General features: G+C 36.0%; 1 protein-coding gene across 4 annotated transcripts in view; it reads left to right on the top strand.

The window, feature by feature from the left end:
* The window catches only part of NSD2 (nuclear receptor binding SET domain protein 2), a 125,392-nt gene that overhangs the window by 86,609 nt on the left and 14,629 nt on the right, over window positions 1-24,154 (top strand). For all 4 annotated transcript variants that reach the window (XM_043970026.1, XM_043970023.1, XM_043970024.1 and 1 more), the window contains 9 exons: window positions 1,152-1,283; window positions 1,886-2,009; window positions 4,263-4,463; window positions 6,911-7,090; window positions 7,541-7,697; window positions 7,854-8,059; window positions 14,300-14,403; window positions 16,328-16,597; window positions 18,337-18,453. In XM_043970026.1, coding sequence (XP_043825961.1) covers window positions 1,152-1,283; window positions 1,886-2,009; window positions 4,263-4,463; window positions 6,911-7,090; window positions 7,541-7,697; window positions 7,854-8,059; window positions 14,300-14,403; window positions 16,328-16,597; window positions 18,337-18,453 — 1,491 coding nt within the window. The remainder of the gene's footprint in view (window positions 1-1,151; window positions 1,284-1,885; window positions 2,010-4,262; window positions 4,464-6,910; window positions 7,091-7,540; window positions 7,698-7,853; window positions 8,060-14,299; window positions 14,404-16,327; window positions 16,598-18,336; window positions 18,454-24,154) is intronic.

Here is a 24,154-nt window from a genome sequence, read left to right as displayed (position 1 = left end):
TTGACCCATCACTTAATTCTAAATTATAGTTTTTCTGTATTCAATTTCTTAGGTGCAGTACTTTACACAATGATAAATGAATTTTATGGTTTAAGTTCATGTAAAAGCTTCCACACATGGTGTCTAAAGTTTTGTTTTTACACAAATCATTACAAATTTTTAAACGGAAAAGCTAAATGGCAATGGGTTTCTCTTTTTTCAGTTAAACATGTATGAATTTAATTGGAAGTCTGACTTCTGAAAAGATTCAGTGGTGGGTGGGGAAATAATAGCCTAAACTAGATTATCTTTGGTAATAAGAGGGTGGTAGGGATAGTATGACAAAACAAACTTCCTAGATTAGTCATATTATTTGGCCAAGAGTTTGAATTTCTTCCTCCCAAACTTTTCTTTTTGTTTTACTTTTTTTTTTTTAAACCAGAACTGTTAAATAAAATGGACAGATTTGACTTCACCTTCTCTTCACCTTCTCTCCCTTCAGCTACCCACCCTCTGGGGGAGGTACTAATGAGCTGTGAAATGTCCCAAAGACAAGCATTGGGGAGAAGAAGAGAAACAGAGGACATGGATAATCCACAAACTTGATAATAAGTCTCAAAAAACAAGTTTAGTGAATACTTTTAAGAAATATTAGAAAAGGAGTATATCCCATTTTGAATATTTTTTCTGAACCCCTTTAAAGCTGAGTTTTGGCACTGAATAAAACAAATAGGAGTACATTTGTGGGGCTTGAACTTGTGTTCCAAATTTTATTTAAGAAAAGAAGACACTTGGTATCATCATCGTTTGCTGTATACATTTGAATTCATTTGGGACTGAAGTGGTTTAGTGGGGAAAGTCAAAGCCCCCAATTTTTAAAACATGTTATAGTTTTCAAATATAAAACAGGATTGATATTTTTGTTATTAAGTATAGTTAGCTAAATATAAGGTTAAGAATGATGCTAAGTCTTAGGCACAATACAACTTCTATACATGAATGTATAAAAGTTGTTACATTTAAATTCATTAATAAAGGGAAATGCTTATAAGGTATTTGGTTTGTATATTAAATCATTTAATGATAACTAGTGCCTTTTTTAAAGCAGAATTACAACTCCATGTTTCTTCCCTTGGCTATAGTGAAATATAATCCATACGCTTCATCTTCAGATCTCAGATGGTCAAGGAGATGAACCTTCAGAGTCCCCATATGAAAGCGCAGATGAGACTCAAACTGAAATATCTATATCTTCCAAAAAGTCTGAGCGAGGAACCACAGCTAAAAAGGAATATGTTTGTCAGGTAAGATGAAAGCTTTCATTCATCATTTAGTAATCGTTCAGTGATAATGGGCTTTTGGCCAAGCTATAAGTATCCTTATTTTGCCTTTTGTAAACCCTTATATTTTGGATTACTATCAAAGATAAACTCCACTGTAAAACATACAGTTAAGTTGCCCTAAAGTTTTGATCATTGATTTGTGCTTCAATCATTCTGAGTGGGAATTCTGTTTGTGAGAGGTGGAAAAATGGTAAGTATTATGGTCTAAGTATGACACAGCTAGTGTTTTAGTCAGAGATAGTTTTACCCATAGAAATGTCTTATGAATTAGGCATCAATGGCTTTAAGCCAAAATTTTGTCATGCAACATTTTCTATGAATATTTTCCTCATGTATCTGACTTGAAATTTCTTAATAAAGCCTATATAATTTTAGTTAAATTTGAGATTGGCTAGTTAGTGGCAATGTTTATAATTGACTCATTTATGAATACTTTATAATCTATAATATTTTGCATGTGTGCTTTTTCCCCCCTAAATAGCAAACTGGGCTTAGGAAGAGAAAAATGGGGAGAGGGAAGAGGTCTTTGTATATATTCAACATTCCTGCTTTCTATTTAAAAGCTTTGCGAGAAATCTGGCAATCTTCTACTTTGTGAAGGACCCTGTTATGGAGCCTTTCATTTATCCTGTCTTGGGCTTTCTAGAAGACCAGAAGGAAAATTCATTTGCAGTGAATGTACTTCAGGCAAGTTTGTTCAGAGATTTAAAAAAAAAGTTTTTATCTTTAAAAAGAGAAACTAACAGAGTTTCTCTGGTGATGATATTCAAGATTTTGTATGTATGTATATATACTCTGTGTTTAAATTATTTCTGAAATTGTTATACCTAAGAGATTAATCAAAACAAGTAATGCCTTTTTCCCTTGATGTCAGTGCTTCTTGTTCCTTTTCTTCAATCCTGAGTCCTCTCCCTCCATAATAACTTCATAGAATTTTCATTTTATTGCAAGTTGAGTGATTGCTGTGTGTAGTCTTTTCATCTCTTGATTATGTCACTAAGCAATAAATAATACTACATTTTTAGAAATGGTTTCTTTAAAATAGATGTTTGGGGGCGGCTAGGTGGCACAGTAGATAAAGCACCGGCTATGGATTCAGAAGTACCTGAGTTCAAATCCGGCCTCAGACACTTGACACTTACTAGCTGTGTGACCCTGGGCGAGTCACTTAACCCCCATTGCCCCACAAACCCCCCCCCAAAAAAAAATAGATGTTTATTTGCCATGATATGGTTGAAGTAAAATTGACTCACGTATACTTTTTTTTTTGGATGAGGCAATTGGGCTTAAGTGACTTGCCCAGGGTCATACAGCTAGTAAGTGTCAGGTGTCTGAGGTCAGATTTGAACTCAGGTCCTCCTGAATCCAGGGCCAATGCTCTATCCACAGTGCCACCTAGCTGCCTGACTCATGTATACTTTTAACTTTAGAGTCTTAAATTTTTTTGGCCTTGCATTTTTTGCAGAATTACTTACTCAATTGTCATTTAAAAAATTAGAATGCTAAAATGTGTGGTTCCTTGACTTTTACCACCTTGGAGTACTTTTCACAAATTAAAATTTATAATCAGAGCCAAAATTTCATACAAATAAAATTAACTCAAATAAAGAATATTAACTATCTGGCTGTGCTAGAATTGGTAAACATTATTCTTATTAGTGGGCTATTATTTGAAACTTGGAAATGTTTCATTATAAAGGTCATTACCCATTGCAAGAAATAATCATGATGACCAAAAACATCCATAAATGATTATTGCAGTTCAAATTTGTGAGCCCACTCATTTTTCAAATTAGAATATCAAAATTATAATGCTACCAGAGAATTTGGTGAGATGTGACATTTGTTTGATTTTGGGGATTTCAGATTAGTATATTTCACCTTGGTTCTATTTTCTTTATGAAGAAAGGATTTGGTGAGTTCATCTGGCATAGTGGAATAGAGGAGCTGGCTTCTATCCTTGCCACAGATATATACTGACTTAGCAGATCTCAGTGTCCTAGAAATGATAAATGAGTTGTAGAATAGGTGCTGTTCTCCATTGGTAGGGGGCGTTTTTTTCACCGGGAGGTCATTCTACTGATGAAATCACAGTATCCTTAAATCACAGGGAAATCATGCATACTCACCCTCCCCCCAAAAGAAGTGTATTTAAAGAAAAAGGTTTGTTAGGCAAATTATGTTATAAGGTTAAAGGAGGGATAGGCACAAAAGTGTTATAATCCCTTTGAGAAACATTCGTTTTTCTACAATTATAAATTCTAATGCTTGTTATGTAACATTCTTATTATTGGATGGTACTTTTTTTTCTATAATACTATTAACAGTTTTAGTTACTCTATACCCCTAAGAGGTATAAAATTACATTTCCTCCAAAATATTCTATAATTCAGACTTTACATTAATTTAATTAAGCTTTTCCCTTAATTATCCTGTCAGATTTCACAATATGTAAAACTCATAATGCTTTCCCCCAAGTCATAGCTAGATTTCTTCAAAAATACAAAAGGCTTCCTCAAGAAGTTTTGGGTTTTCCTTCACTAAAGGTCTTTAAGCAAATTCTGAATGACTACAGATTGAAGTTATTTTAGAGTGGATTATTTAATAACATTTGGGTTGAATTAGGTGGCTTCTTTGATCTTTTCCAACTTGAATATTATATGATTGTGTGAGAAAATGAACTGCATTATCACATTCTGTGTTTTTCCAGCTATGTCTGTGTGTTCTGGCTGAAACTTTGAAGAATGTTTATCTATTACAAAGACTTAAAGTAGATTTTTTTCCTTTTCCCCTCTCCCCCCAAAACCTTGAAAATGCGACCCCCTTAGAAAGGGAACATTGCTAAACTTGGTTGATTTTAGAATGACTTAAGTACTTAACTATAATTTAACTTAACATTAATACTTCTCTATCCCCAACTTTCCCTTTAATCACTATTAGGGATTCACTCGTGTTTTGTTTGTAAGGAGAAAAAAACAGAAGTAAAACGCTGTGTTGTTTCCCAGTGTGGAAAGTTTTACCATGAAGCATGTGTGAAAAAATACCACCTTACTGTATTTGAGAGCCGAGGATTTCGTTGTCCCCTCCACAGCTGTGTAAGCTGTCATGTAACAAATCCTTCAAATCCAAGATCATCAAAAGGTATTTTGTTGTTCAGTCATTTCAGTTGTGTCTGACTCTTCACAATCCTATTTAGGGTTTTCTTAGCAAAGATACTGGAATGATTTTCCATTTCCTTCTCCAACCCATTTTTTACAGATAAGGAAGGAACTAAGGCAAACAGGGTTAAGTGATTTGCCCAGGGTCACACAACTAGTAACTGTGATTTGAACTCAGGAAAATGAGTTTTCCTGACTCCAGACCTGGTACTATATCTACTGAACCACCTAGTTGCCCTTTAAAGGGTTTAGAGCCATGTAAACTTAATTTTTCTTCAAATAATATTAGTAAGAAGGTTTCTTGTTTTTTGTTTTAAAAAAAAACAACTTGAAAAGTATCAATCTTAGAGTTGTATAATAATAGGGCTCTTCCAATTTCATAAGTTTTTTTCTTTTCTTTTACCTTTTGAACATGAAACACTAGACAAGTATAGTTGATAACCTAACCTCTTCCCCCCACAAAATGCCCAAACCTTTTCATCTTGTTTTTTGTTCTCTTAATCCTAAATGAGAGAACATTATCGTTGAACATTCTTGAGAAAAGTTTTAAAGTTTTAATTTATTCCTTTCCCCTTAAGTTACTGCTGATTTTTCTCTATTGAGAATTTTTTTCCCTGCTTGAAGACCTTTAAAAAGAAGCATATGTGACATTTCATGAACAATTAATTTAACAAAACAGGTACAGTACTCTTCTCAGCATAATTTAATGTCTTACCTCATTGATAATGTACAGCCTGTCATTTTATGTTTTTTTTCTATTTTTAATCAGAGACGTTTCCCAGCTATATTAAATATTATTAATACAAGTTTGAAATGTCCCATTGTAACTTAATACCTCTCCCTGTCCTCTGGCCCCCAGTTTCTGAGTACTTACATATATTTATTTTAAATAATTGGAGTTAAAATGGAATGACCCCTATGTGTGTGTGTGTGTGTGTGTGTGTATGTGTATATGTATATGTATATATATTTTTTGGGGGGGGGACAGGCAGTGAGGGTTAAGTGACTTGCACAGGGTCACACAGCTAGTAAGTGTCAAATGTCTGAGGCTGGATTTGAACTCAGGTCCTTCTGAATCCAGGGCTGGTGCTTTATCTACTGTGCCACCTAGCTGTCCCCCCACCCCCCTTATATATATATATATATTTTTTTTTTTTTTTAAAGTGAGGCAGTTGGGGTTAAGTGACTTGCCCAGGGTCACACAGCTAGTAAGTGTTAAGTGTCTGAGATCGGATTTGAACTCAGGTACTCCTGACTCCAGGGCCGGTGCTCTATCCACTGCGCCACCTAGCTGCCCCCCCTTATATATTTTTTAAGTTATTGCTTAAATACCCTTCATAAAGTTCTACTCCAGTATTGTATTATAGAATGAAGATTGTTCTGGGGACTTTAAGGTTGTATTAAAAGAGCACCAGCTCAAATGAAAGCTATTTACAGACATATGAAAAAATGCTCTCAATCATTACTGATTAGAGAGATGCAAATTAAAACTACCATGAGGTACCACCTGACACCTAACCAATTGGCTAATATGACAAAAAAGGAAAATGATAAATGTTGGAGAAGATGTGGGAAAATTGAAACACTAAGGCACTGTTGGTGGAGCTGTGAACTGATCCAACCAATCTGGAGGGCAATTTGGAACTATGCCCAAAAGGCTTATAAAACCATGCATACCCTTTGACCCAGCAATACTACTACTAGATCTATATTCCAAAAAGATTATTAAAAAGGGAAAAAGACTCACATGTACAAAAATATTTGTAGCTGCTCTTTTTGTGGTGGCAAAGAATTGGAAATTAAGGGGATGCCCATCAACTGGGGGGTGGCTGAACAAGTGTAGTATATGAATGTAATGAAATACCATGGTGCTATAAGAAATGATAAGCAAATGGATTTCAGAAAAACTTGGAAAGATTTACATGAATTGATGCTAGGTGAAATGAGCAGAACCAAGAGAACATTGTGCACAGTATCAACAACATTGTGTGGTGATCAATTGTGATAGACTCGTGGAAGAAAATGCTCTACACATTCAGAAAAAGAACTATGGATGTAAATCAAAGCATTCTATTTTCACTTTTGTTGTTGCTTTGTTGTTGTTGTTTAATCTTTCTTGCGTTTTTTTCCCTTTTTGTTCTGATTCTTCTCTTACAACAAGACTAATATGTTCGTACCTGGCTTTCTGACATTTAAGTACAGGCATGGTGACAGACTCTGTTTATTTGTTGGAGGATCAGCCTAGCTGAATCAGGACAGGTTTATCACTAGAAAGCTTGCTCTACCAGGTGATAAATTATTTTAGCCACATAAACCCATGATGACTATGTTATAAATCATGGAATGATTGTGATTTGTATTGGGGGAGGGAACGCCTACATGGATCAAATCAAAGATCTTGAAGTATTGGTGCATTTGTGTACTTGATAGGTAAAATGATGCGATGTGTTCGCTGTCCTGTTGCTTATCATGGAGGAGATGGTTGCTTGGCTGCAGGATGTTCAGTGATTGCTTCCAACAACATTGTTTGCACTAATCATTTCACTGCTCGGAAAGGAAAAAGTCATCATGCCCATGTGAATGTGAGCTGGTGCTTTGTGTGCTCGAAAGGTAAGGCTTTTTTATGTTGTTGTTTCATTGATATTTAATCTATTGTTTGGATACTTTTTATCATTCTTACTGAAAGTAGTTTTTCAATGCAGTCACTTTACGATTGTCACATTTTTAAAGTGATAAAATATGCAGCAACAGCCCATAAGCATCCTTTGATGGTGGCTGTTCACAACTGTCAACCAGCAAACACAACATACTATCATTTTTGCAATTGTTGTACCACATAAGAGAATATTTCAAACTAAAATTAGAGAAGAATGTAGTAGTGGTGTGAACAGTAACACCTTTAATGTATCAGGGTCTCAGCATTTATAGTGTCTATCTTTCTTGAATTAATATTTCAGAGTCAAATACCTCACAATTAATTTTGTTATCCCTTATGAGAAGTTAAATCAAGACCTGAACTGGAGTAAATAAAAGCTAACTATAATTTCCCATTTCACATAGGGGGGAGTCTGTTATGCTGTGAGTCATGTCCAGCAGCATTCCATCCAGACTGTTTGAATATTGAAATGCCGGATGGCAGTTGGTATTGCAATGACTGCAGAGCTGGAAAAAAGCTTCATTTTCAAGACATCATTTGGGTCAAACTTGGAAACTACAGGTCTGTCTTATGAGTTGAAATTCATGCTGATTATGTGTTTTTTCCTCTTTTCAGTCTGTTACAATTAAATTAGATTAAAATTTGAAAAATATTTAAAATTGTCATTCCCATCCTTGAAAGGTTTTTAAATATGTAATTTTAAAATTTGTCATATAGATGGTGGCCTGCCGAAGTTTGCCATCCAAAAAATGTTCCTCCAAATATTCAGAAAATGAAGCATGAGATTGGAGAGTTTCCTGTGTTTTTCTTTGGGTCTAAAGATTATTACTGGACACATCAGGCACGAGTCTTTCCCTATATGGAAGGAGATCGAGGAAGCAGATATCAAGGAATTAAAGGAATTGGAAAAGTCTTCAAAAATGGTATTGAGATATAAAATATCTTATTTTGTTTTTTTCTAAAATGTGTTACGTTCACTCTATTGACAGTCATCTTTTTTTTCTTTGAAACTATACAGAAAAGGGAAATAGTGCAAACATGTTGCATTTGCATTTTAAGACAAATAAGAGAAACTAAATTGTTTGCAAATACTGTGGTGAAATTAGAAAAGTATTAGTGTGGTGCTTTTTTAGTAGAGTAAAACTGTTTGTATAAAGCTATGACACGCCATAGTATACATGATCATTGTTTTCAAGAATTTGTCAAAAAAAGAAGAATTTGTCATTTTAAGTATTTTTTGGATTCTTGTAATGTTTTATATTTATCCACTTTTTTGACACTGAGAGAATTTGGGATGCCAAAAATACATTTTCATGTTAGTCTGGTTTTGCTGCAAAGGAAAAAAGAGACTATTGACATAATACTGTTATCGTTCATCACAGTGCCTATATAAGCTGCAATGTATGTCAAATTCATAATTCGGTAAGATCCTTTATTATAAGGTTTTAGTCTTAATTGTTTTTCTTTATGGTTTGACTGGACAAAGTTAGCTTTGTTCCTTATCTACTCCAGTAGGATCATAGATTTAGAGCTTGAAAGGACCTTCAATGTCATTAAGTCCAACCCCTTCATTTTACAGATAAGAAATAAAGCTCCAGAAAGGTGATAGGACTTTGCCAGAGAGTGGAGTCAGCGACAGCCAGGATTCAAATTCCTGTCCTTTGGCTCCAGTCAGGGCTCTTTCCACTGTATCACACTACCTTTCATGTTCTATTCTTATAACTACATTCAGGTATTCAGAATCTATTAGTCTATAACATTCTCTATATTTGTTAGAAAAACTTATGAAAGATTTTCCTTCATTCACATATTTAGTACGATGAGTACCGAAATATCCGTCATAAACCTCATGAGTTCAATTATCATCTCTATACAGGTGACTCCCAAATCTACATATTAACCTTCATATATCTCCTGAACTACAGTCCCACATCACCAATTGCCTGATTTGAATCTCCTTTAAGTATTTTGAACTTGTATACCTAAAATAAACTCATTATCCTTTCCCCAAAATCTAGCCTTCTTCCTAACTTTGGTATTTATATTGAGATAATCAATGTATTCCCACTCGTCTTCAACTTTTAACTTTCCCTCACTATCACCCTGATGGCCAATCAGTTGCCAAATCTTGTTTCTACCTCTGCAACATCTATTAGACCCATCTTCTTGTTTCTGCTCTTGTGGCCAGCACTCTAGTTCATGCCCTCTGTACCTCTCACCTGGAAGATTTCAGTAGCCTCTTAATTGGTCTATTCTCTACAAGAATAGACCTAGAAGAAGCAAACTGTGAGTTGCAACCCCCATGTGGGGTTGTGTAATTGAATGTGGGGGGTCACAACAAATTTGGCAACAGTAAAAAGTTATGTATACCTGTTTTATATACCTATATGCCTAAGGTCGCATAAAAATTTCTCTGGTAAAAGGGGTCACCAGTGACAAAAATTTAAGAAGCCCTGCTCTATACAACTGCCAAATTGATCCTCCTAACACATAAGTTTTACCGTGTCACCTCTTTGGCATGCCTCAGTGGCATTTTTTGGCTCTGGGATAAGATAAAAGCTAATGTCTTATACTTAAAGCCCTTCATAATCTAGTTCCACCATACTTTTCTAGATTGATTTCACATTAATTGCACCTTACACACACTGCATTCCACCTACTTGAGCTAAACTGGCCAATTTATTCCACCTTAAACATTCCATCTTCTGACTCAGTGGCCTTACACAGCCCTATTTGGGGCCTTTGGATGCCTTCTTTCCTTAGCTTCCTTAGAATACTTAGTTCCCTCTATATCATGAGCCTTTCCAGATACCTCCAGTTGTTAAAATTCTCTCCCTCCCCCATCAAAAAAAAGGGCAAAACCCCCCAACACAAAACCACTAGACTTTGTATAGATTTTATATTTATCTTTCTATATTTTCTCTTTTCCCTTAGTAAAATGGACACTCCTTAAGGATACTATGCTTTTTTTTTTTTGCGGGGCAACGGGGGTTAAGTGACTTGCCCAGGGTCACACAGCTAGTAAGTGTCAAGTGTCTGAGGCCAGATTTGAACTCAGGAACTCCTGAATCCAGGGCCGGTGCTTTATCCACTGTGCCACCTAGCTGCCCTGATACTATCTTTTTTTTTTAACCTTTACATTTCTAATATCTTGAACAGTTCCTGGCACATAATAGATATTTAATAATTCTTGACGAATTAAATTTGTTTCAAAACTACAGATAGGGATGAGACCTATGATTTTACTGGTACTGGGAAGTTCAAAGAGAGGAAAACTCCCTTCTACTACCAATGCAGATGGACACTTTCTCTGTAATTTATAGTCTTGGGAAGTGGTCTACAGCTCTAAGAGATCGAGATTTTCCCAGGGTCACACAGTCAGTGTGTGTCATAGGCAACTCTCTTGCCTCAAGGCCAGTGCTTTGTCTGCTAGCCAGTGTGTCAGGAGGATCAATTTGGCAGTTATGTAGAGCAGGGCTTCTTAAATTATTTTCACTTTGCGACCCCTTTTCACCAGAGAAATTTTTATGCAACCCCGGGTTGTCAACCATGTTAACTTCAGAATTAGATTTTTTTGTTGTTGTTTTTTTTGGGGTTTTTCGGATGAGGCAATTGGGGTTAAAGTGACTTGCCCAGGGTCACACAGCCAGTAAATGTCAAGTGTCTGAGGGTCTGAGGCCAGATTTGAACTCAGGTCCTCATGACTCCAGGGCCAGTGCTCTATCCACTGTGCCACCTAGCTGCCCCCAGAATTAGATTTTAATATTTGTCCAAATTTATGAGCTACTACTGAATTGTCAGATGCAACTAAAAATGTTATTAAATAAAGAAGAGCAGTTTAAAGAGTTAGAAAGTCAATAAGAGAATAAATCCAAAATATACACAAGAGGAATTTAGACAAAGTAGATCTGTTTAATTATGTTAAAGATGCACACCTATAAACAATATAGGCAGACTAAGAAAGATACAGATTAGGGGGGAAAACCTTTGTATTAAAAAGGCTAGATAAAATTCTGGTATTTTTTAATCTATAAGAAATTTAATGTAAGACCCATTCTCCAATAAGTCACTGGTCACAGTACATAAAAAGGAAGTTCTCAAAAGAAAAAACAAACTATCAGCAATTATTTGAAAAGGAGGTCCAAATCTCTAATAATTAGAGAAGTGAAAATTAAAATAGCTCTGAAATATAACCTTCTAAACATTCAATTAGCAAAGACTCTATTAGATAATTGAATTCAGTGCTTGTGCGACTATGGAAAAACTGACATGCTAATTGACTTGTGTTGTGAATTGTTTCAATGTTTTTGGGAATAAATATAGGACTATATAATAAGAGTTATAAAAGTTTTTGTAGTCTTCATTCCACTTGACATTTTTATACCCTAAAGATGTTACTGACAAGAAAAAAAGACCAATACATATATCTTACTAGTTGCAGTATTTGTATAGCCAAACAAAATAAACAGTTCCCTAACAACTTGGACATGACTGAGACTAAATTATAGTGTAAGAGTGCAATAGAATATTATGCTGAAAGAAAGTAGACATAGGAAAAATCCAAAGAAAAATGTGATGAAGGAAGAAGTAAAGGAAGATGTACCCAGTTACCACAGCTATGAAAATACAGACATTAAAGAGCAATAAAGTGCATGTTACAAACTTAAGTTAATTTTGCTCTATCTTTAAAAAGTTAATGTATACAGTTTTTAACAATTAGTGAATAATTTTTTATTCAAATATCTAATCCTTTATAGGCAGGCCCTCCTTATTACCTCATGCCTAAACTATTGAAATAATAACCTGGTTAGTCTCCCTGCCTCAAGTCTATTCCCATTCCAGTCCATCCTCCACACAATTGATCTTCCTAAAGCAAACAGTCATCCTTCCTATTCAATAAACTCCAGTGGTCCCCTATTACATACATACAGTCCCTTGCCTTCCAGAAGCTCACAGTCTATCAGGGGAGACAATATGCAAACAATTGTCTACAAACAAGCTGGTTTATTGAGTATGGGGGAAGACCAAACATGCACTTTAGGAAAATCACTTTGGTGGCTGAATGGAGGATGGTTTGGAGAGGAAGACTTGAGGCAGGCTCACCCAACAGCAGGTTATTGCAGTAGTTATAGGCGTGAGGTGATGAGGCAGTGTCAGAGGAGAGAAGGGGGCATCTTCAAGAGATTTTGCAAAGGTGAAATTAACAAGCTTTAGCACCAGATTGGATATGGGAGGCAAGAGATAGTGAGGAGTCAAGGATGACACCTAAATTGCAAGCCTTGGTGACTGAGAGGATGAAGATGCCCTCAACAGTAACAGGCAAGTTTTGAAGGAAAATGAGTTCAGTTTTGAACATGTTGAGTTTAAGATGTTTTAAGATGTCTATAGGACATTGAGTTTAACATGTCTAATAGGCAATTGGACAGGTGAGAATGGAGGTCAGTAGAAAGTTTAGGACTGGATAAGTAAAATTGTGAATCATCAGCATAGAAATGATAATTGAATCCATGGGAGCTGATGAGATCACCAAGTGAAGTAGTATAGACACTCACCTTTCAACTCTCATTGGTTGTTCCCTATGCCTAGCATTCTCTCATCCTTATCTCCACCTCCTGGGTTCTCTGGCTTTCTTCAGGTCTCTGGTAAAATCCTGTCTTCTTGCACAAAGCCTTTCCCAATTCCCCTTAATACTATTGTCTTCTCTTCTCTGAGTCTGTCTCTAACTATCCCACATATATCTTTATATATTTGGGGTGGGGTGAGGTTATGTGGCAATGAGGGTTAAGTGATTTGCCCAGGGTAACACAGCTAGTAAGTGTCAAGTGTCTGAGGTCATATTTGAACTCAGGTCCTCCTGAATCCAGGGCTGGTGCATTATCCACTGCGCCACCTAGTTGTCCCTATCCCCTATTCTTATCCATACACAATTGTTTTTATGTCAATTCTCCCATTAGACTGAGCTTTTTAAAAACTGAGGATTCTTTGGCCTTTTTTTATCCACATTGTTTAGCACAGTATCTGGCAAATAATAGGCATTTTGTAAATGCTTGTTGACTTGACTTTTTTTTTGTTTGTGTTTTTTTAAATGTTCTCTTTTCTCATAGTTGTGATGTTTGTACTTGTTGATAGAATTTAAAACTTTTATAAAGTTTTTTTAATTAATGATACTATTTAAGTATTAAATTGAGATGAAAAGGTATTTTAGTCATAGACACTTATAGTATCAACCTTATACAGAGTAAGAAACTGCTAAGTATTCTTTATTGTACGTAAATTATAAATTATTAAAAATAGGTTTTTATTAACATCTTTTGTTTTTACAAAACCTATGTTTCCCCTAGTATTACTCCCCTTCCCTGATCCCAGAGAGTCCTTATAACAAAGCATTTTTTTTTTTTTTCAAAAAGAAAAGGAGGGGCAGCTGGGTGGCACAGTAGAAAGAGCACTGGCCCTGGATTCAGGAGTACCTGAGTTCAAATCCAGCCTCAGACACTTAACACTAGCTATGTGACCCTGGGCAAGTCACTTAACCCCAATTGCCTCACCAAAAAAAGAAAAAGAAAAGGAAGGGAAATAAAACAAAACCAATGAACACACTGAAAACATCTGACTTTTTATGCTGTGTCTACACCCATGTTCTCCATCACTGCAAAGGAATAGAAGGAGCTGTCTTCTCATCTGCCTTCTTTGGAGCCAAGTGTGGCCTTCATAAATTTGATAAGAATTTAGTTTTGGTTTTATTTTTCTTTCCGTTTATGTTGCTGTCAGTGTATGTGTTGTTTTCTTGGCTCTGCTTCATTTTGCATCATTTTACATCTTTCCGTGCTTCCTTGTATTCATCATTTTCATCTTTTCTTAGAGCCCAATAATATTCTGTTACATTAATGTACAACAGTTAAGGCATGCCCTAGTTGATGGCCTCTACTTTGTTTCTACTTCTTTGTCACCAAAAAACATACTGCTAAAATATTTTAGTGTATATTTAAACTGTCAATTCTTAGTACCCTTTTTCATTTTGTAACAAAAGCCAATATTCCGGATCTTTTCAGCCATAAAATGACATTTGAACAACAACAACAACAAAAAGCTGTAAGGAATATAGAACAAAAGAGAGATGAGATTTGTATTAACAAGATTTCTTGCCCATATTTCATTGACTTTAGCACTTCAAGAAGCTGAAGCTCGTTTTCGAGAAGTAAAGCTTCAGCGGGAAGCCAGAGAAACCCAGGAAAATGAACGTAAACCTCCACCGTACAAACACATTAAGGTGAGACTTCTAAATATGGATGTCTGAAGAAAGAATTATAGCATACTGTTGTACTCTACATTGCTCAATTGAGTAAGCTAAATATTAATGAAGCTTAAATTCTGAAATATTTGTGTGAATAGGTATGAATCTCAAGAATGGACAAGCATACCTTTATTCTGGAGCACATATTTATTCTGGTGTCATCATCTTCAGGAAATACTGCCATGTAGTACTATGGAAGACAGTGTACTAAGCCCAATGAAAATATAAAAGAATTTGAACACCTAGTAGTATTTGAAGAGTGCAATATTAATAGTGTGGGTGATAATTGATATTGAAAGGTCACCCAGATGAAAAGCAAAATTGTACCCTTTTATTATTAAGTGTCCAGGAATATCCCTTATCAGATTAAGGTTATTGTGTTGAAGGGATGGCTTTTAAACTTTACTTGCTGTATGTAGTTAGGATTTCAAGAAATACATAGGTGGACAAAATTTCAAACAGATAGTCATGGAATTCACAATTGCACTCATTGGGGCCAAAGTACACTAGTGAGAGAAGTAAGAAGATAATTCAGTTATAGTAGAGGAAAGTAATGGGAGCTTAAGTATGGATAAGGCTGATTACAGCCAGACTCTGGAGGACCTAGCTTTTGAGCCCGTTGTCTGACAAAGTGAAAGTAGTTGTAGCTTTGTGTAGGTTTGACCATTGGAGTTTCAGATTGAAGGTAAGTTGTACTATTCCGAGGGTAAGAAAAAAATGACCCAAATTTAGAGAGATAGTGTTAGGATTGGAAGGACCTGGTGATTAGATTTAACTAATTAATATTTTTGTCCAGCACTAGGTAATGATGCATAAAAAGCACACCTTCCTGTTTTCAAATAGATAAAACTGTGATCACAATCTAGGTTTCAGGACCAGAAAGAGCAAAGTGATCTCTCTGCCTCCTTTGTGTATTGTTTCCTTTCAGTGGCCCATTGATAGGAGCTTGACTGGCTACCTTTTTTCTCTGTCACTTTTCCCTACTACTAATACAGTCTTTGTTCTTCTTTTTGTTTTTTTGTTTGGTTTTGGTTTTTGTGGGGCAATAAGGGTTAAGTGACTTGCCCAGAGCCACACAGCTAATAAGTGTCAAGTGTCTGAGACAAGATTTGAACTCGGGTCCTCCTGAATCCAGGGCTGGTGCTCTAGCCACTGTGCCACCTAGCTGCCCCCAATACAGTCTTTTATTTTTTGTTTCATGAGGTTTGTGATTCTCCTTAAAATAAGTAAATACATACATACATGTATAATGTGTTTTTTATCTATATATACATCCATGTATATACATATGCATTCATACTTCATAAGCATCTATTTACACACATACACCCACACTCATATTCCAGAAGCACCTACTCTTATTTTTAATAAAGAAGGATCCAATAAGGATTTCTCCCTTTATATTTGATAATGCCATACTTCTAGATCCTTTCAGCTACCTTCTTTTATATCATGGAGATGAGTATGCAGTTGAACACTTTTTGATTTTTCCCTTCTTCTCTGTCTGCTGAATTTTTTTCTTTCTACTGAATTAAAAAAATTTGGCATTACCCACCTACCTATGTTGTAGGTAAACTGTTTTACCCTAATGATGTCTAAGGTCCTATTCTTTAGTCTCAGCAGAGGAGGCAAATAATTAATATTAATAAAATGTTAGTACATGTATAACCCATATCTGATCGTTTGCCTCCTTAGAGAAGGGGGAAGGGAGGGGAGGAAAGAGGAATAAAAGTTGGAACCCAAAAGTATAAATAAAAATGTTTGTTACAAAAAAAAAGTTAGCAGGATTTCTAATTTCTGCTATAATGTATAAGATTTAAGGAGCCACATTGAATGTGAAGGCATATGAGGGATTCAGATGTCCTGCCTACCTTTAAAGTTGTTTAATTTCTATATTCAGGTGAATAAACCTTGTGGAAAAGTTCAGATATATACAGCTGATATTTCTGAAATTCCCAAGTGCAACTGCAAGCCTACAGATGAAAATCCCTGTGGTTTCGACTCAGAGTGTTTAAATCGGATGTTAATGTATGAGTGCCACCCTCAAGTTTGTCCAGCAGGAGAACAGTGCCAAAACCAGTGCTTTACCAAACGTCAGTACCCAGAGACAAAGATCATCAAGACTGATGGCAAAGGCTGGGGCCTGGTTGCCAAGAGGGACATTAAAAAGGTATGTAATATTTTTTTCCCTGTAAGAGAATCAGAAAAGAATGGTCTTTCAGAACTTTATTTTAAATGGTCAATTAATCTAAAACTGGGAAACTTCTCAAAATATGATTAAAGTACTTACCTTTCAAGTTTATGTCCTGAAACAAAGTTGGTGATATTTGGTGTTATGGGAAAGGAAATCTCACTCAAAAAGGCAGCCCTGCCCTTCGGAAGAAGTAGTTACTGGCTATGAAGAATTGTGCTGTTGAAAGGGATAGAATGGAAAAGAGTGTTGGTTTAGTTCTATACAAGCCCAACTAATAGGATCCAAATAATTAAATTCTTTTTTATTCTAAAACTTAAAAGAATATGTGTCTACAAATGTTTTTAAATTCCTGCTTATCTTTGCTGTTGTGCTTCCAGAGTCCAAAAACGTCTGCTAGTATAGATGAGGAAATTGATGCTTTAAGTTCCACAAGTAGTAAATGAATATCTAGTCTGACCTACTGATGAATTGAATACCCATCTTGTTTTTATAACAATGACCAAATGATGTTATGTAATAAAATTTTTTTCCTTACCTCTCTAGATTTCTATTTCATCCAGTCTATTTTGCTGTGTTTGACAGACTATATAAAAAGGTTTTCCCCACCAGAAATGTAATGGTCATATTTAAAAGAAGTTGTCATTTTAAATATAGTTTTTAAAGACCATTCTTTTCATATTTTCTTGGTATCAAGTTTACTTCTGGATGTTTAGCAATGAATATCCTGAATGGTTGATGATATATTATGTGTGGTGAGGATGAAGGGGTGTAAATAGAGGAATGCCTCACAGAAAGATCTGCTTTTGACACATACTGACTATGTGACCCTGATCAAATCACTTCTCAACGTCCCTGTTAACTCTCTAAGACAGTATAAACAGGTACCAGTCTGCACTTGCCAAGGGAGTTTCCTTCATCAGAGTTCTTTATACCAATAAATTTACAAGTCTAGTCATACTGAATTAATCATAAACGACTCCTAGAGAGACTACTATGACCCTCCTGGAGCCCCTAAAGTGTCAAAGACCTTAGAGAAGTTATTTGGTTTGGGAGGAGTAGAGCTGAAAGGTAGATTGGATATCACTAAAGTGTTCTTGGCTCATGAAAAGTCTATGGTAGGGGCAGCCAGGTGGCACAGTGGATAGAGCACTGGCCCCTGGAGTCAGGAGGACCTGAGTTCAAATCCAGCCTCAGACACTTAACACTTACTAGCTGTGTGACCCTCGGCAAGTCACTTAACCCCAATTGTCTCACCAAAAAAAAAAAAAGTCTATGGTAACTTTCTCTAGTTATCTGTTTTTAATGAACAGAACTGGGAGAAAGCTGTCTTACAGAGGCAACAATTACATAGAGAGGTTGCTTGGGTTACAAATTCTCTAAAGCCTCAGTGGCATGTCCTTTGCAGTCAACCCCTATTTCAGCTTTTCATTCTTAGGATCAAGCAATTCCTTCACTCTCTGGTAGTCTAAGAAAAGGTTAAACCTGTGAGTTGTGACATGTGATTCTTCTGCTTCAACCAAGTGACTTTTAAGCCCTTGGCCTTCTATGACCCATCTAAGGAGAGTGTCATCTCATAGGATTTCTGTCGATCAGTACTTTAATATTCCAGTGAGACCCTCTTCCTGTCCTAATTGATATTGATGTAGGATATAAGATGTTCTCTTTGAACTGTGTGTGGTAATTATTTATTATAGCTATATTCTTCTAACCTACAGGGAGAGTTTGTGAATGAGTATGTTGGTGAATTAATTGATGAAGAAGAATGTATGGCAAGAATCAAGTATGCACATGAAAATGACATCACACATTTCTATATGCTTACTATTGATAAGGTAATTCCAGATGAATTTACATTGTAAATTTGAAGCTCCTTAAAGTTTCATGCCATAATTGTATTTTTAACACAGTTAATCCATTGTACATAATACTTAACCTTTCTTTTATGAAATTATAGCCTCTCCTACCAGCTGTGTGACCCTGAGAAAGTTACTTAACTTCTGTCTGCCTCAGTTTCCTCATCTGTAAAATGGGGATAACACCTACCTCCCAGGGTTGTTGTGAGAGTCAAGTAAGATCATATTTGTAAAGCACTTGGCATAGTGCTTAGTACATAGTAGGCACTATATAAATGCTTTCCCTCTTTATTAACATTAGCCTAGGAGTTAAAAAGACTTGGATTCAAACCCTGCTTCTGCAACATTGTAGCTAAGTGAACCTTGACAGGTCACCTAACCACTCTGTGTTCTAGACCCTAGCTTCTTAAAGTGTGGATTGCAAATAACTGAATGTGGGGGTCAAGAAAAATTTGGCAACAGTAAAAGGTTATGTATACCTATATACCCAGAGATGCATAACAATTTCTCAGGCAAAAAGAGATAGCGAGTGGAAAAAGTTTAAGAAGTCCTGTTTTGTGCTACTCTCTAGAACTTTGAGTTGCAGAACCTAGTGCCAACTTGCATTGGGGAAAGGAAGTGTTCTTCCAGGAGTTCCCTATATCAATTTAAATCATAGGCCCAGTCCTATACTATTAACATAATATTTCTTTTTTTCACTCTGGAGCGACTAGTGCAATCCAGCCCCATAAATAAGAGGCTCGAATTTATCTCCTTTTGAAGCAGAATATTTCATCAGCTCCAAATTTAATCCAACAAATATTTGTATCTACTGTGTTCAAAGTGTTAGGGTTACAAAGACAAAATGCCACTGTCCCTAACATGAAGGCTTACATTCTTCTATTCCTTAGAGAAGGACAATAACCTCTTTAATGATTAAGAGATTGAGATAGGTTAGGAATGCAGGTGTAAGAAGAGGATAGGAATTGTGTAACTTACAAGGCTTTGGAAACAGCAACAGAAAGTGATGAGTGAATTTCCATTGTTCAGCCCAGGACATCCCTAGTCCATGGCATTGTGGTCCATAGCACTCTATCCTCAGATGCCAGAGTGAGCCCTGACAATCCCACTTTCTGAATGTCAAAGTTCCAGGGGGGCTGACCACAGGTCAGCACAGGAACCAGGTAACCAAGCAAAGTGAAGCACTTGACCTAAAAGATCAGAAGGGGAGTATAGCATGAACCTTGCACAAAGCCGACAATAAGATGGATAAACTAAAGAACACATCAGCCAGGGGCAGCTAGGTGGCGCAGTGGATAAAGCACCGGCCCTAGATTCAGGAGTACCTGAGTTCAAATCCAGCCTCAGACACTTGACACTTACTAGCTGTGTGACCCTGGGCAAGTCACTTAACCCTCATTGCCCAGCAAAACAAAACAAAACAAAACACATCAGCCAGTACAAAAAATTATTGCAAACTTAGAGATCTCCCAAAAAGACAGTAATGACTATGTAACTAGGAGAGAGTGACAAGAAAACAAGGGATTTTCCACTACATGAATACCTAGAAGAATGAAGAGATAAATAAAAGCTCTGAATGAAAGAATTAGAAGAATAAATATTTTGGAAAAGAAAGTGGTAAGCCTTCCTCAAGAAGTGAACTAAAAACTAGATTAGACCAAACAAATCACTGCTTCCTATGAGACAGCAAGAAATAATAAAAACAAAATAAAAAGGTTGAAAAAATAGAAGAAAATATAAGATTTATCTCATGTTAAAAACAACTGACCTAGAAAACAGATCAAGGAGAGACACTTTAGGAATCTATCAGACACTGAAACATTATGATTAAAAGAAATAATCCTAAAAAAAGAAATAATCCTGACATTATAATTCAAACAGTCATAAATTAAAATTTCCTGGATATATTAGAACCAGAAAGCAAAGTAAAGATAGAAAGAATCACCAATCACCCCTGGAAATTCCAAAAGAAACAATCCCAGAATGTCATAGCCACAACCCAGAGCTCCTATATCAAAGAAAAAAATACCATGAGCTTCTAGAAAGAAGCCTTCCAAGTACCTAGGATCATAAAAGAAAGTGTCTGCTTCTACCATTAAAAGAGAAGAGGAAATCTTGAAATGCAGTTGAAAGACAAGAGAGTTTTGCAACCAAAACTCTGCAAAGTTGAGTGTTTTCATAATGGTAGGGGGTTGGGAAAGGACAAGAATAAATAGACCTTTAATGGATTAGAGGTCTCTCAAATATTTCTGATCAGTAGACCAGAGCTGAGTAGGATCTTTGAAATACAAACACAAGAGTCTAGAGAAACCTAGAAAGATGAACCTATTTGAGCATTTAAAGCTTGATGATGATGTAGTACTAACATTCTAATAGGGGGGAGTAGAAACAAGTATTCTTTCAGAACCTAAATATCTTCAAATAATATTAAGGGAGTTAAATGAAATGTTTTTTTGGGTGGGGGCAGGGATTATTGGTTCTGTTCTGAGGATTCTAAGAAAGGAAGGGAAAAGGAAGAATATGCTAGTGTAGAAAGGAGGACACAGTGGGTGGGGAGACTTGCTTTTTCTCCTGATTGTGGTATACAGACAGAGAAGGAGTAGGAAGAATGGGCATCAAATGAACCTCCTATCTGAAATGGACAAAGGAGGGTTGAACCCACACATACAAATTTTGGTGTAGAAATACATCAGATACAATGAAGAAATAAGCAGGAATGGGGATAAAAACTGGAAAGGAGTATTTCCAAGACCCAAAAGGCAAGAGTAAAAAAGGGAAGAAAAAGAAAAGTTTAGAAAATTTGAATCTAAGGAGGTGCTTTAGCTTGCCTCAGACATTTGGACAGTGGCTTAACAAATGTGGCATATGGATATGATGAAATATTATTATTCCATATGAAATGACAAAAGAGATTATTTTAGAGAATCCTAGGTAGTATAAATTTATGCACAGTAAAATGAGCAGAACCAGGAGAACAATTTGTACAAGTCCAGCAATGCTGTAAAGAAAAGCAACTTTGAAAGACTTAAGAATTCTGATCATTGTAGTCACCAAACATGTCTTCAGAGGGCTAATGGTAAGTAAAGCAAGTTACCAACCTTTTAGGAGAGAAGTGATGGACATGAGGTGTGGCAAGAGACAGGCATTTCTGGCTGTGAATTGATTTTGTTTTGATTATATTTGTTTTTTAACCGGGGGAAGGGATTAGTAAGAATGATGCCAAAAAAGAAGGCCACTAAAATATTTTTCAAAAAGAATAGAAGGGGTCAGCTAGGTGGCACAGTGGATAGAGCACTGGCCCTGGAGTCAGGAGGACCTGAGTTCAAATTCGGCCTCAGACATTTGACACTTACTAGCTATGTGACTTTGGACAAGTCACTTAACCCTCATTGCCAAACCCCCCCAAAACAAAAAAAATTTTTAAAAAAGAATAGAAGGAAGCAGACAAGCAGGAGCATTTTGAGCGTAGCATGTAGACACTGTCTATAAAATTGTGTCTATGTATATATTTATTAACACAAATGTAAACATAATACATATGTATAGATATATATGTTTATCAAGCATGAAATAGATTAATGGTTACATTTAGAATTTCCTTTTTATATTCTGCTGTTTATATAGATAGAAATGCTTCATTCTTTAAAGTTCATAATTTTTTAAAAATTTAACGAGGAATAGAGGAAAACCCAGAGAACAGGAAAGTATAAGTATCTTCTCTTAAGACTTCATATTGTAATTGTGGTTTTAAAGTTTTGAGTTCCAAATTCTATCCCTCTTTCTCTCCCTGCCCTCCCCTCTCCCTGAGGCGGTAAGCAATCAGATATAGTTTAAATATGTGCAAATATGTAAAGTATTACCATATTAGTCATTTTGTATGAGAAGAATAAAAGAAAAAATTGAAAGAAAAGAAAAAATAGCATGCTTCAGTCTGTGTTCCATCAATATCAGCTCTTTCTTTGGAGGTGGATAGTATGCTTCATCATTAGACCTTTGGGATTGTCTTGGATCATTGTATTGCTGAGAATAGTCAAGTCATTCACAGTTCTTCATCAAACAATATTGCTGTCACTTGTCTCCTGGTTCTGCTCACTTTACTATACATCAGTTCATACAAGTCTTTCCAGGCCTTTCTGAAATCATCCCGTTTTTAATTTCTTATAGCACAATAATATTCCATCATCAACATATACCACAGCTTGTTTAGCCATTCCCCAACTGATGGGCATTCTTTTGATTTCTTTTTTTTTAATTTCTTTTTTTTTTAGTGAGGCAATTGTGGTTAAGTGATTTGCCCAGGGTCACACAGCTAGTAAGTGTTAAGTGTCCGAGGCCGGATTTGAACTCAGGTACTCCTGACTCCAGGGCTGGTGCTCTATCCACTGCGCCACCTAGCTGCCCCATTCCTTTGATTTCTAATTCTTAGACACCAAAAAAAAAGAACTGCTATAAATATTTTTGTACAACTAAGTCTTTTTCTGGGGATGTCTTTGGGACATAAACCTCGCAGTGGTATTCCCAGCTTTAATTTCCTCGTCTGTAAGATGGAATGATAATAGCATCTACTTGTTCAGGTTGTTGCAAAGATAAAATGAGATCTTTGCAAACATATGCTTTATATAAATACTAGCTATTATTAAGTCACTAAGTAGATAATTCTATTATTTGACTAAATTGATTAAACTAATATCTGTGCAGGGAAACAAATGATACTACCAAGTCCATGGGAAATTGTGAAGGGATAACGATTTCTATAGTCTTAGCAAGAGAAGAGCTATGGAAGAATGGGTGAGATTGCCCTGGGGGATTGAAATGGGGAATCAAATAAAGAAGAGGTCTAATAAGGGAGAAGAGGTATATATTCTTATGGCAGGGATATCGGGATTGGTTTTCTCAGAGTGGAAGGGAGTATGTGCATTGGGAGGCCATCTTCTCTAAGAGATTGTATGCTTCTGTGGGTAGCACCCTTCCCCAAAGAGAAAGGCATATATGAGTTTATTAGGGACAGCTGGCACCCAGAATGTGGGGAATGGGTGCCACAGAGATGGGACACAGAGCCAGATATGAAATAGTATAGTCTTTGGGAAGGAGACTGATCATGGTGAAAGCAAGGGTTAGGGCTGGGCTGTATGATTTGGCCCACATGGTAATTACCAGTTAGCATTTTTTCCATCTTCCACCACAAATTAATATTTCTAAGATTGAGGAATAGCAGAAAAAAGAGGAGGATGGAGAAAAATGTATTAAGGTAATAATATAGAAATTTATTAGAAGAGAGACCTCAAAATTGGGACTTCAGAAGTTTTAACTCCATGATATGGAACTTAGAAAGAATAAAGGAGTAATAGACTGGAATGGAAAATAAATAATGAAGAGAACAAAGAAAACTTCTTAGGAAAAGAATTAGTAAAAGAAAACCAAGAAAATAAAAGGAAGTTTGAAAGGAAAAGGAAAGGATTTTGAAGTAACCACTTGATTGAGTAACGAAGTATGTACAGAAGAGAAGAAATGGATAAATATGTAAAACAAAGAAAATGCAATCATTCAAATAAAATCCAAAAATATGGGGGAGAGAGCCCCTGTAGTTACAGATGAGACTCAGACTCAGCGAACTCATCTCAGGGAGAAAGGACTTATTTTATAGGGGAAAGGGATGAAAGCAGATGAAAATATGGTTATA

The sequence above is a fragment of the Dromiciops gliroides genome, chromosome 6 (assembly GCF_019393635.1).
Source record: "Dromiciops gliroides isolate mDroGli1 chromosome 6, mDroGli1.pri, whole genome shotgun sequence".
NCBI lineage: Eukaryota > Metazoa > Chordata > Mammalia > Microbiotheria > Microbiotheriidae > Dromiciops > Dromiciops gliroides.
This window is presented reverse-complemented; position numbering and strand designations above follow the sequence as displayed.